This window comes from Carassius gibelio, chromosome B25 (genome assembly GCF_023724105.1).
Source record: "Carassius gibelio isolate Cgi1373 ecotype wild population from Czech Republic chromosome B25, carGib1.2-hapl.c, whole genome shotgun sequence".
NCBI classification, from domain to species: domain Eukaryota; kingdom Metazoa; phylum Chordata; class Actinopteri; order Cypriniformes; family Cyprinidae; genus Carassius; species Carassius gibelio.
This window is the reverse complement of record NC_068420.1, coordinates 21,809,280-21,823,235: the sequence shown is the minus strand read 5'-3', so window position 1 is coordinate 21,823,235 and position 13,956 is coordinate 21,809,280. Positions and strand designations below refer to the sequence as shown.

Here is a 13,956-nt window from a genome sequence, read left to right as displayed (position 1 = left end):
AGAGAGACAGAACGCACTGTGTCTTTTAAAGTTGAGCTGTTTTTAACTTCACAGCGCGTCTTAGGAATAAAGAGCAGGACGCGACGTAACAAAGACATCCGTCTGACGCATTTGTGTGCGTCTAAACGATTAGAAACAGCGTAGACAGCACGTTGAGTGTGAACGCCCCCAGCGCGCGGGTCATTCATCGAGCCCCTGCAGGGTCCATCCTCTTACAGTGCGTAACCATGACAACAGCCCCGGATGGTGGCGCGCGAGGGTAGACAGGTGTTGGGTTGCGCAGAGGAGAGACACCTACGCGATCGCTCCATACTCTCCATGTATCCTGCCTTCATCTTGTGCACGCGAGGATCTGTGTCGGGAGCCACCATGGTGCATCACTCCGGATCCATACAGTCCTTCAAGCAGCAGAAGGGTCAGTGCGCGCGCTGTTTCTGCGGGGGTTACGTGTGACAGCATGTTTTGGGGGAAAGTGCGGCTCTGGGCAGCTGTAGCTCATGATTTCATGATGTGCTCAACTTCACGATCAAATGTTTGGCGCATATCGGTTTGCTACTGGATGCCACTGCAATATAATATCGCTCTAATGAGTAGATCACGAGTCAAACAACTGTTTTGCTTATTTGCGTTTAGATCTCACGGATCCATGCAAAGGAGAAGTTTTCAAGGCTTTTAAAAAGATGTAAATGAATTATATATATATATATATATATATATATATATATATATATATATATATATATATATATATATATATATATATATATATATATTCCCTTTATATAATCCCCTTAAAACCTTTAATGAATGCAAATGGAATTGATATCAAAATTTGTTACATACTGGATACAGTGGAATGTATTCTAATTTGATTTGCTATGTGATTGTTTTATTTTTGTTATTTTTATTATTATTATTTTTTATTATATATATATACATTATATATATATATATATATATATATATATATATATATATATATATATATATATATATATATATATATTTTTTTTTTTTTATTATTATTATTTATTATTATTGGCTTAACTTGATCTCGTATTTAAATCTGTAAGTACAGAAATTCTATTACCAGTCCTTAAATATATATATATATATATATATATATATATATATATATATATATATATATATATATATATATATATATATATATTGATTAGGGATATCTTTATATATGATGTATTTATGTTAAAGCTACTCATCTGTGGAGTTCAACAACAGCAAGCTCTAATATATCTTCACTTCATTTATTTTTGGCTTTTCAGTTTTGCATGGCCCTGGATGCCGCTTCACTCTTGTTGTTCTCATATCTGCAGTTTTGGTGATCATGTGAATCATAGAAATATTAAATGTTACTGGTAGACCTTGACTCAGGGCTATGGGAAAACACTTTCCATTGATCTCCCTTCATCTGGTTTAATGGGGTCACCACACAAACTATGCGATCATATGCCTATTAAATCACAGTGTGCTGAAAATCACTGAGTGATGATTAGATTACAGTGAAATGGAAAAGAAAGAGCCAGTTTTGCAGGTTTTAGTGGTTGGCAATGGGTTGAGAAGGACCGCAGCTTTGTTTTGATGTTAGTGGCATATGTTACACTTTGTTTTGATAAAGTGCATTTGTTCCTGGTATTGAAGACATGAGATACAGTAAGAAACAGATCTGATTACTCTTCTCAGGTCAGTGTAAACAAAACAACACTCATTACTAGTGTTACAGCATGCTACAGAGACTGAACTGAGAGGTTGAAATGGGTAAAAGAGTGCATTGTTACATTGTTGTGTTTGAGCCTAGATTATTCACAGCACTCCCATCTCATTAAGCAGATCGAGCCTATTTTTGCATCAATCTTCTGCAGTAGTTTAGTTTAGAGAACCAACATCCATCCGGAACACTGCCTTGTATCAGTCTCAGTTTAGTGGTTGACAACACACATTTTGATTATAACAATACATGTTTGTTTTATTGAAAATTAATCAGTACTAATAGAGAATGCAAAACAAAAATAACAATAATAATAACTGTTGTTATTATAAGTAGAATTATTATTATTACTGTTATTATTAATAGTAATAGTAGTAGCAGCAGTAGTAGTATTCTGGATTTTTTATTTTTATTTTATTTAAATAATAATAATAATAATAATAATAATAATAATAATAATAATAATAATAATAATAATATAATTGTACTCAAGTTCAGCAATGTATCCATAAAAGTAACACAAAATAAAAACGAATACTAAATAAGGAGTTCAAGTTCTTGTAAATGTCTAATGTAAATGTGGTCCTATCAGCACATTTAAATAATAATAATAACAATAAACAATAATTTAGCATAATACATAATTATTAAACATTTTATTATTACTGTTATGGATTTTATTTTATTGTACTTTATAATTAGATATATAAAAGTGAGGATAATCCTGATCTTTTGCGGTAGTTCTTGAGTTAACTCACCCAGCCTGATTACTTTGCTGCAGATTTACTGATATCAAATTGCTATTGCCTTTGGGAAAGCTACACACTTTATTAACACACCGTTCATTCCTCATGCTATCTCTGAATGAATGGCTCCAGTGTGATGCCATTTCTTGTGCCACAGTAAATTACACAGTTCTCCCTTTGAGCGTAATGACAGCTGCAGGTATTTATAGTGCCACTGTGCATCCTCACTACCAAGACGCATCTCTGTCGTGATCATTAGCTATCGATCTATGAGCGGATATACAGATTATTGCAGGCATTAGAAGCTCTTCAATGACTCACAGTTAATTATTTAGGACTCATGCAGCATGCCAGGACTGATGTAAGGCCACCGAACACAGGACACTACAGCAATTTCAGCAGTCATTCAACAAATGCTTTTATTCAAAGTGACTTTCAGTACACATATTAGACTGGCAGTCCCTCTGGAACAAAGGCTTGCATCCGTGAAGGTCTCTACGCAGATAATATGTGCAGTGCAGGGCTGTTGGGAAGCTGATAGCTTATGGCCCACTCTCTGTGGGAGTGAACTTGTGACCTTCCATCGTTATACAGCCCTATGAGAATATTATAAGTGTAGAGTGATAATATGGAAGTCGTAAGACTTAATTGGTACCAAAAATGGACTGGTAAGCTGCATTTGCACTGATTTTGACATGATTTTTGTCCTGTATAATTACATGGGAATGTGTTTAGATTTGCGCATAACTCACTGCTTAACTACCATCTCCTAGAATAGATCGTCATGACTGTGTTCTGCATCATTAGTCATTTCGTTCCAATACAGAATCAGAGTTATTAACATAATAACTTATTAACCAAATTATTGCTGTAAATAATGAACATGACGTCTGAGATCTGAGGACTCGTTAGCTGTTTTGTTATTTGTTCTTATATTCAGATACACTAAGAGCAATTAGCCTGCATTGCTGGCAGAAGCTATTTACACTTAACCCCATCCACCAGCATGTTACAAAATCAGCCATCAGTCAATGGCTTCAGTGGCGTAGATGATAAAAGCCTTGACATATTCTTTATAACGCGATCGACCCCAATTTGAATACGCCTTTTTGTCAGACTTGTTAATGCACACACATTATCGCAATTTACCTAATACATAATGTCATAATAGAACCTGTCCTCCAACCATTACACTAGTATAGGTCATTTGTCCAAATCCCTGAAATAAGACCCATCAGAGCGTATACTACAATTGCGCCCCTATCTGCAAAAGGTCGTTTTTATATTAATATTTTGTACTCTTTTATTTGCCCTCTGGTTTGCGTTTCGTGTAGCTCAGTTAGTAGATTATTGCGTTATACCTTGATATGTAATCATGCTATCACGGGTTCGATCCCAGGAATGGACGTGCACGAAAATTTTTATGCTCAATGAATCATAATTTAGCATGATTTCTGTGAGAGTTAGGTTTAGGGGTAGGGTCTGGTCATTCGAACGAATAAGCCACCTAGTAAAATGTGTATGAATTACTGTGAGATCGGTGTAAAACGGCCACACATTGCATTTAAATAAACGTGCGTTTTTATTGGTAATGCCATTATACGTCATTTCATGACGACAGATGCAACGCGATACTGTCATTATTTTTAAAATGTAAATATAGGTCGTAATAAGGTACTTGCACAAATTACCTATATGGTCGTTTTTTGTTGGAGGACAGGCTCATTTACACCTCATTGTCATCTTCTAGCCTGGTTATAATTGGTCTTTCAATAAAAAAAATAAAAATAAAACAATTTAATAAAAACAAATTGTATGCACTTAATGTTGTGGCAGTGTTATTGAAAATAGTATCCAATATTGATATTTTTCAAGGTATAATATCAGTTTTAGAAATTGCAGTATTGTGACAAGTGAGTTAAATCTATTTTCATGTGTTTAACATGAAAATACTATTTCAGTCTTTCTACGTCAGAATTTCATACTTGGTGTTACTTGCCATTTCTTTGTAATTTTGTGCAAGCTACTAACAATTTCTAAGTGAAAATAGTTCCCAGACCAGATTGTACTATTATTATTAACAGGTTACAGAATTCACACTAGTAACGCCATGTCCCAGAAGTGAAATCCACCGAAACGACCGACTCGCATTACTGCCCCTTTCACACAGTATGTGTAAAACGGGCTCGGGTTAGTCTTACAGATACATTTTCATTCCAAACAAACCCAGATGTTGAAAAAGCAACAACATCCTGGTCTTTAGCCTGCACGAGCAAGCTGAGAAACAGCCAACAGAGAACAAGTGCTGGCTCATTTAAACTGCTGAAGTGCGTCTGCTGTCAGCAGTGATATCCCAGTTCTGCATTAAAGAAGGGCCCTGAAGCCTCTGCAGATATCTGACTAAACCCCAGATATCCACTGACCCCAGAACCTCGCCTGATGAAATAACTGCAGCAGCCAGGGAGCATTCTCCCTCTTCCTGTCTTTCTCCTTCCTGTTGCGTTCTTGTTTATGGTTTGAGCGTTCCTCCAACATTCATTTTTGTTCATCCTTCATTTGGACACATCTGTGCAGTTAAATGAAAACAGGATTTTGCCCAAACAGTGCATGCCCTTGACATGCGAGAGATGTGTGGAGACTGCAGTCAGGGAAGGAGAGATGTGATGGGAAAGAGAGAAAGAGACTCTTTGATGTTTAAGGCTCTGCAGAAGAGTGGATTTATATTCAGTTATGTCCACATCAAAGCATGTTGGGCCACAGATACCTTCACTGGCTTGCAGTGTATTTTATCACATTATTACAGTGATATGCTGTGCCAGGATAATGCATTTATGAGTATTATGTTTTATGCAAATCTTGCCATTTGAGTGTTGACAATGGATATTACACTAATTAATGCTCTCACAACACAATGCCATAATGAATGAAAATCTGTAATTGAGCATTCAGCGTGAGATGAATTCTCGGCTAATGATAATTGTAGGAAGTGTGACAGACGGCTGAGGATGGGGTTTATTGTTTACCGCAGAATTGAATTGGACTTGAAAATAAGCTCTCAGATTCATTTAAGGTTCAGGCCCGGATTGGACTAAAGCTACATCCACTTTAATCTGGATATATTTAAAAACACATCCTTGTATTTTCCATTTGAGGCATTTTGAGAACTATAACTCAAATATAATAAGTTTATAACTCTAGTTTTAGACTTCTAAAAGAACTGCATGACTGAATTTAATAGCATGCTTGCTTCTCAGCCAGAATCTACTGAATAAACACTTCAAGCACAATCTGAACAATACATCACCGATGTCACCCAGCCTGTAGTAATATATACAGTACACTGTAAATGAATCTGTAACACGATCATGGTAACACACATGCAACTTATATAATATAATAAAGATTCATTAACATACAGCCCAATTATACAAAACTGAGAAGAAAATCTAAGAAGAAACATAGTTATTGAAAAAAAATATATCAAATTTGAAACATAACAGCGAAATCTGTGAACGTCAGATTGACGGTTATTTACTGTAAATTATACGTTCCTATTCACTTACAAAAACGTCATACTACTGTAAAATTACATGTAATTTCCAGTACAGTTTTTCATTGTAGGCCTATATAGAAGGGGAATTTACTGTTAACCATTTAACAGGTTTTTACCGTAAAAATGTTTCCGGTCTTTTACCATAAAATTCACTGCACTTCAGCCACAGACCTTGCAAACAAAACACCAAAACAATCGGTCTGAGATTTCCTGGATGAAGTGTTCGCAGCACGATGGATTATGTACAATCGGATAAAAACAGGATTATTGAAACCTAAACGGATAAGATCTGAAAACCAAACCAAAAAACAGCCATAACTACAGACCAGCACACTTTCATTCAAGAGGAGCCACATGTGGCAGGGGCATGATGAATGTGATAAGAAGACGAAGAAATAAGATCTAATACCAACATTTCTGAGACGCATTATACTGCACTGACATCTTCAATCCATCGAAGACTCAGAGGAGCACCAAAACCAATTCCAACCAGCACAATAACCCAAAGCAATAAACTGATATATGCTTCAGCGGCGGTGATCATTTATATGCCTCATTACAGAAGACAAGCAAAAAGCATCAGAATCCTCTTTGGAAACAAAGACTGGAAGCCATAATAAGGCTTTGACTGTTAAAGAAATCACACCATATGGATAAACTCCCAGATGATTTGGGTCCAGATATTTGTGATGGAAAGCTAGCGGTTGGTTAACACAGGCTTGTGTGTGTTCTGTTCTATAGCAGTGTAGCACTAACAGATTGGCCAGACACATGGACTTCCTGCCACACGGGCCACTCTCTCTCCAGTAACTGTGAGTCAGTAGGAGGCTGACCATATCAACATTCAGCTCTGGCTCTCCTGACTGTATACAGACTCAAGCTGTATGCTCGATGTAATAGATCGGACAGGTGTGTTCTTATACTAGGTACAGGTTGCTAAAAACAGAGACATGGCTTTCTCCACAGGGGAGCTGTGAGTTTGTGTTTTTCTGTGTCAAAGCGAGGGTGTGTGTGTATTGCACAACATCCCATGAGCCGCAGACTTGCCACCTGTCATGTTACATAACGCACAGATGGGGAAGAGTATCGCTGTAGATCACGACACCAGACCGATCCTTTAAAACAGCAACCTGTGACCTGTGTGTTCTAGCAGGAGCTTTTATAAATGAATGCATGAATAAATACTATCATTCGTTTCAAAAACCTTATATACACAATTGAATAAAAAAAAGAAATATGGTACAGAATGTGACAGAAATTGCTCTTTGTGAACCCAATCCTCTATAAAAGTCTTGGGCATGCCAAGATTAATACAGACATTTATTTTTTGAACTTGTTAACATTTTTCTTTGTGATGAAAAACAAAGTGTAAATTGTTTCTGCAAAAAAAATAAAACAAAAAATAATAATAAATATACAATGTGTCCAAGGAATTTATATTTAAACTTCAGCTTTATTTTATTATTATTATTATTATTTATTTAATTTTTTTTGCATGTTGTTTGCATAATTACATTAATTCAAACCAGCAAAACAGATTCAAAACAGGTTTAATCGGTTAGAAATAGCTCGCATACTTAGTGCTCGATTTTTTTGCACATAATATACCTGTACATACATAACTGCTCATTGTAATATACCTGCCATACATTGTCAATTTGTATATTGTCATTCCTTACCTATTTATTTGTATTTTTTGTATTTGTTATTCTTTTATTATGTGTTTTTTGTTTCTGTCGCTGTTCCTCGTATGTGTGAACACACCTGGCAATAAAGCTGATTCTGATTCTGATTAAAGAGTAATAAGTGATGGCAATAAGAGCAAATCTAATTTAGAAATAACTCATCTTCATCTAGAATGTAAATTCTCATTAAATGTTGATTTTAAGGTTAATTATTCCAGTAATTATTCCGTTACTTAACAAATGAAATGCATTAAGTATAGTTCATGTACAGAAGGTTGTTTGTGTTGTAGTAAAATCTGAAGCTATTGAGTTCACAGTTTGATATGAAACGATTCACCTATTATTTGAATATTATTATTAGTTTTTTTTTATTTTCACAATATAAACAATATAAATATCTTTATATTGTGATATCCCTTTACAAAGATATACATTTGCTCGTGCCATCCGCTCATATTTTTAAGCTAGTGATTCTGCATTGTGTTGAGAGCAAAGGAGTCCAGACTGATGGGAATCAAACTGATTAAACCCACAAATAATTCATTTCTGCAGCACTGCATTTAGCTAACAATATGAGAGAATGAGTGTAGCGGCTGTAAAGCCTCAGTCGAGCTCCTGATGGTAACGTCCCGTACAGACGGGCTCTGAGAGGGGTGCAGTGTTACCCAGCCCGCTCTATATAAAGCATCTGTTAGTGGGGCAGGGCGATGTGAAACTCCTGTGGGCCGAGAGCGGAGGGGAACTAGAGATGAATTATACAAGGTTTTCAGATGGGGAAGACGGGACAAACACACTGAGCTCATTTCCTTCGCTCTGATCCCTCAAGCAAGAAAAGCTCTTTATGTTACCCTGCATTTTTAAAGACATTTTCCTAAATACTTGTTTTGTTCTGTAGCTCTCTACTGTTCAGATGGCAGTCCAGCTTTCTTTTTTTTTTTTTTTGGTTACAGTAGAATAAAAATAATGCCCTCAGTCTTAGTCTAGCCATGCATTAGATGCATTACATCAACACTAATCCAGCTGCATTCGGCAACAGCTGTCCTCACATGACATCTGGCTGAATTCATGAAGCCTGTCGATAACACACCATATGTGTGTCTCTCTCTGTGTGTGTGTGTGTGTGTACTGGTAAACTGTATATGGTTTATAAGGACACGTGTATAAGACATGGGTAAAGCAACAGAAACATGGTTTATGAGGACACTTCTTGTGTCCCCTTAAAACAAAAGACTTAAAACACATACAAAACTCAAAATCTGCCAGGAGACTAAAGGAGACGCGGATCTCAGTCAAAGATGACATTAGTTCCAGTTCATTAGTCACAGTTCGAAATGGAACCACATTGCATTGTGGGATACAGTATTTCTTGGAGTATTCTCTACACATTTTATTAAATATAGTGATCGTTCCTTATAATCGTGCAGCTGATGACTGCAGTCAGTGGATCTGTTTAAAATGCAGAAAATGCATAAATATTTCAAGATGACTTGCAAAACACTTGAGTCATCGTGAGATATTTATATACAGTATAATTACCTAGGTTCATAACTTGCCTGAGTAGAAACTGTATTGAAATACAAAGCCAACATCAACATTTTGAAATTGAAATCGAATTGCAGGTTTGAGAATCGAACTGTCCAGCAGGAACACACACACACACACACACACACACACACACACACACACACTGATAATCTCACTCAGTCACAAGGTCCTAAATCCTAAATCCAGGATCGCAGATTCTTCACCCCCTGACACAGCAAATTTCACTTGCAAAAAACAGAATCAGAATTCCTTGACATAAATAAACAGTGAACTGCACTGAATCCGAATATGTGCTACATATATTCATATTGAATAAAAGTTTGTTTATCACATATTAACTTTTCCTGTGAATCATCCACATCTTGGATTTATTTTTTTCATTAAATTAAGGAACTGCCAGAGGACACATGCAATTCCGCCTCAAAATGTGTCTGAAATGAGGTATCTTTTAGAAAAGTGTTCGCACTTCACCTGTAAGTTCTGGATAAACCTCAGTTTTAACAAGAGCTAAACAGAATGGCACAATGTAGACTCATTTTAAAGAGGACTCATCAATGCTTTAACCATGGAAGAAAGCAGGGTTGATTTTACTTTGCAAAATGAATGCAGTGGGAAACAATGCAGTGCTAGAACGTTATGTTGTTGTTTTGCAACAGACAATCAATCATAAACTGCCTCAGAGCTCACCTCGTTAAATATTCATGTGTCTTGTACAATCTCAGAAACTTTCAGGCTGTGTTCAGTTTATGTTCAGTGTGAAACCTCAAAATCAGCTGTGCATGATGTCATTAATGACAGTTCTGTATTAATGTGGTCGAAGCGATGGCATTGCAACCGTGCTACATCAGTTTCGAGAAACAGTCATTACTAGCTTCTTCTTCTTTTTTATATATAGCATCTTGCAATGGTGGTTGCATCTTCTATCTTATACAGAAACACAGCACTCTCTGTGTACCCCATAGCAAAACATGGAAAATAACCACTGATAGCACTCATATTGCTGCTGGAGAGATGTTCACATGCAAGCAGCATTCACATCATCTTCAAATGAAAGTAAACATCTACTTATTTATGCAACAAAAAGCAGATTTTTCTCCAAAGTATTTCCCTCTCGAGTCTAGATCCCATGATGCTATAGGAAGGAGATATTTTAGGACTGAGCATTGCGTCTCTCAGGAGCCTCGTGGTGACTTCTGAGTGTTTAAGATGTGAGAGTATCTCAGTCCTGCATATGTTGTCTATGTGTTTGAGCTTTCAGTGTATCTCTCTCTGTGCGCTGGGGTTTCACACTGCTTCTTGTTTCATGTTAGCTCTATTTAAAAGGCCGGCCGTGGGTTATGAGTGCGTTAGATTGATGTAGCCGTCACGCACAAGGTCACTATGAGAGGATTCCACATCAGCTCTATCTCTGTGCAGTCGTGTGCATGGGGAAGACCAGGCATTTTCCCAGCCTGCACTGGATACACATAAGCTTTCCACTGGATTTTTGTCAGCGTGACCTTGAATCGGACATTCACGCTGTCATGACATTGTGGATTGGTTTTTAATGTAATGGTTATATGGAGTCATGTATCCAGATTTGACAGCAGCTTCTTGTATTTGTGTATTCACGTGTTTTGTTTTCATGGTGGGTTTCGGCACATTGCTATTTCAGTTCATTCATGTTTTGGAATGGGACGCAGGGGAGAGTGTATTCACTTAGCATTAACAAAGATGTCTATATTTTATCTGAATGTAAATTAATTTCTACTTTTGTATCTGTTATGCATGGATCAGGTTTGTTAAGGGCCATATGGGTCAATCTGTGTATAAACTGAGAATAGCCCTCTCATATTACATTCATAGACTGAAAATTGCTCCCAGGAGGATTATGTGGCCTTCATCAGAATTACTGTCCACTGTTAGTGAAATAGCTGTAAAACATTAACCTAGCAATTAAACCTTGATATTACTTCTCTGATGTTAAATTCACTTTAAGGTAAATACCTTAAATATTTGACCTTATATTATATCTTAGCCTGTCCGTCCCTCCAAAGTTGTATGCGAAAGCAATTGCATTTCAAACATAGTTTATGTGACTTTGAATTATTACATAATTAGGTGCTGAATAGAGGTTCGATGTGTTGACAGAGTTAGGCCGGTTGATTAAAACGTCACAATGTCACAACATCAATAGTTTCAATATGTCTAATTCACTAAAAAGTTAGTACGTTAACAAAACACAATTAACACACAATTAACAAAAACGAGACATTTTGACTTCACCTTACTATGCAACATTATCATGAATTTCATGCATATTAGTGTATTAGGATTTGCACGGACACTTTAAAATATGGTAAAATTTGTGCACTGTAGTTAATGAATTAAGTTTTAATAAACAAAATTTTAACTTACAATAAAAAATTCTAAGTTGTGGCATAAAACTCTAGATGGCGCGGTCCTATAGGTCTAACTCAATCTGACACGATGACATCATTATCATATGGCACAGCTGATTGGTTCTCTCCTGTATCAGTAGCCAATGAGGTCGCTGCTCAGCATTCAAATATATGGCTAGTGCTTGCTGTAGAAGTGTGCAGCTTGCTTCAGAAACCCTCCACCTCCCCAGCTCCACCTGTGTAGATCTGCTATGAGCTGATTCATGTTATATGGGGGTTATTTCATGTATGTTATATGTGCAGCGGTAATTTTGTTAACTAACATTAATAATCATAAACTGTTACATTTTGTTAGAAATTAAACCTTATTATAAAGTGTTGTCAGTTTTTCTGTATCAGCTAGTTTATGTCCCGTCTAATGGAAATCATTATCTGTATGAAAACGTCTTCTTTTAAATCTGCTTTCTGTGACTATTGCAAAACCAAACAGCATCTGGCCCACGTGGTTTTGAAACGTAGTTAGTAAATCCTTTATCCTTAGATGACCTTGTTAGTCAATAAAAGACTGACTGTGCTTCCAGGAGTTATTTAATTAAGTAAATGTAATACACTGGTTATCCCTGATGTGATCATTATAGCTTTGCATTTGATAACGTAAGTGAGTTTTAATAGTACTATATTGCATTACAGAGTATTTGTCTCAAATACAGTTGACACTGACACTTGAGACATGGACAACAGAACTGAAAATACCTTTCTAGAGATAATTTCATGTCATATTTCTGTATTTTCAAGGTGGAAATGTTGGTATTTTTGAATCGGATATTCTCTGTTTCTCTTCCAGCAGGGATGAACACCAGTATCAGTGAGATTTTGAAGGAGAAAACACTAAAGTCGTCTCGCCGCAGTCTGCCGTGTCTGGCTCAGAGTCAGACACATCCTCAGAACCTCAATCACTTCCTGTCTGTGCCTCTGAGTCCTGAACCCAAAACATACGCTCACAGCGTCAGTGCCTCCTGCGCACACATCACACCTCCTTCCACAGGTAAGCACTAGCAAACTTGTCTTTGTGTTTTAATATGCTTGTAGTTAGCAGACTAACCTATTAACCTGCTGAGAACACATGCCTTATGAAATGTAGTAATCATATCAACCGTTTGGGCTTCCATTGTGAGATATGGTAATACCAACACAATCCCATGATTATGCATAAGTATTTTACATATTAACAGACCCGAAAGCTCACTCTGCGATTTCATTCGGTTAGCATGAGGACATTATTCAGGCTGCATCTTGTTCTGTGGAGTTAAATGTTGAACAGGTCAAACAGATAAAAGACAAACACAGTCCCTCCGTTCATTGCCTATGAGGATTTAACCAATGTGTTAACTCATGCTGTTGACGAACTCAGTTCGAATTGGCCTGAGGAAGAACTGAAAGTGTCCCACATTACTTAAGACAAATTCATCCTCCTCATAGCCGGCTTTCTTTCTTCCAGGATCTCAATAACAAGTTTTTGAGGTCCTGGGAGCAGCCTTATTCGACTCAGTTACGTCAACCCATGTTAACTAATTGTTCATCTATCATGGGGCTGACAGAGCATGGGAATCAGCTCGTCCTGGAGAAGAGCACGATTACCTTCCAGGACATGTAAAGTCAAATCTATTATGATTTGCTCGGACATCACAGTACACCGCTGACCCCAAAGCATACGGCCTGCACGACTGGCCTTTCAGTGGCTGGTATGACTGCCATGAAGCTGCAGCTGTGGTTAAACCTGGCTCAGCAGTCCAGTTGAAAGCTGGACCTCCTGATCTGCCAGATAAGATCAGCCCTGATGGGTTCTGAGGGCAAGCCCCTTGGGGGAGAGTGTGTCGCACCGAAACATTGTGTGTTCTTTCTTTCTCAATGCCCTCGAGGGACTGTCTTGTTAAACCACCACTTTCTGTGTTTTGGCAGCAGCTCTTAGTGTGTTCTCTGCACAGCACCGCTGCTGGAGCATAGTGCATTGCCCCCTCCCCAGAGGGTACAGGGGGACAAGAGGTTGTTAGGATTATCTTACTAGTCATCATGCTGTCGAATGATCAAAGGTATCAAAATGCTGGCTCTTGTCTATCTGACTGACGTGAGGCAGAGCTTGAGATATGATCGATTGGAAAAGCAGTGTCCAACGGTTCTTAGTCGGCCAACGTGCCCTAAAAGCCTCTTGTACATTGAATTGTTGGACACTGCTTTTCCAATCAATCCCTTGGTTCTGAATTTTGGCTGTTTTCTTCTATTGAGTCACTCATCCCACACATCTCAAGCTCTGCCTCAT

At 37.4% G+C, this 13,956-nt stretch overlaps 1 protein-coding gene across 3 annotated transcripts in view; it reads left to right on the top strand.

The window, feature by feature from the left end:
- Nucleotides 1-13,956, top strand: part of LOC128014344 (anoctamin-3-like) — a 58,687-nt gene continuing 44,731 nt past the window's right edge. The window contains exons 1-2 of one of the 3 annotated variants that reach the window (XM_052597846.1): nt 1-415; nt 12,487-12,684. In XM_052597846.1, coding sequence (XP_052453806.1) covers nt 244-415; nt 12,487-12,684 — 370 coding nt within the window. In that variant the 5' untranslated portion in view covers nt 1-243. Of the gene's footprint in view, nt 416-12,483; nt 12,685-13,956 lie in introns of all 3 variants that reach the window. The other 2 variants (XM_052597844.1, XM_052597845.1) reach the window with 2 other exon arrangements.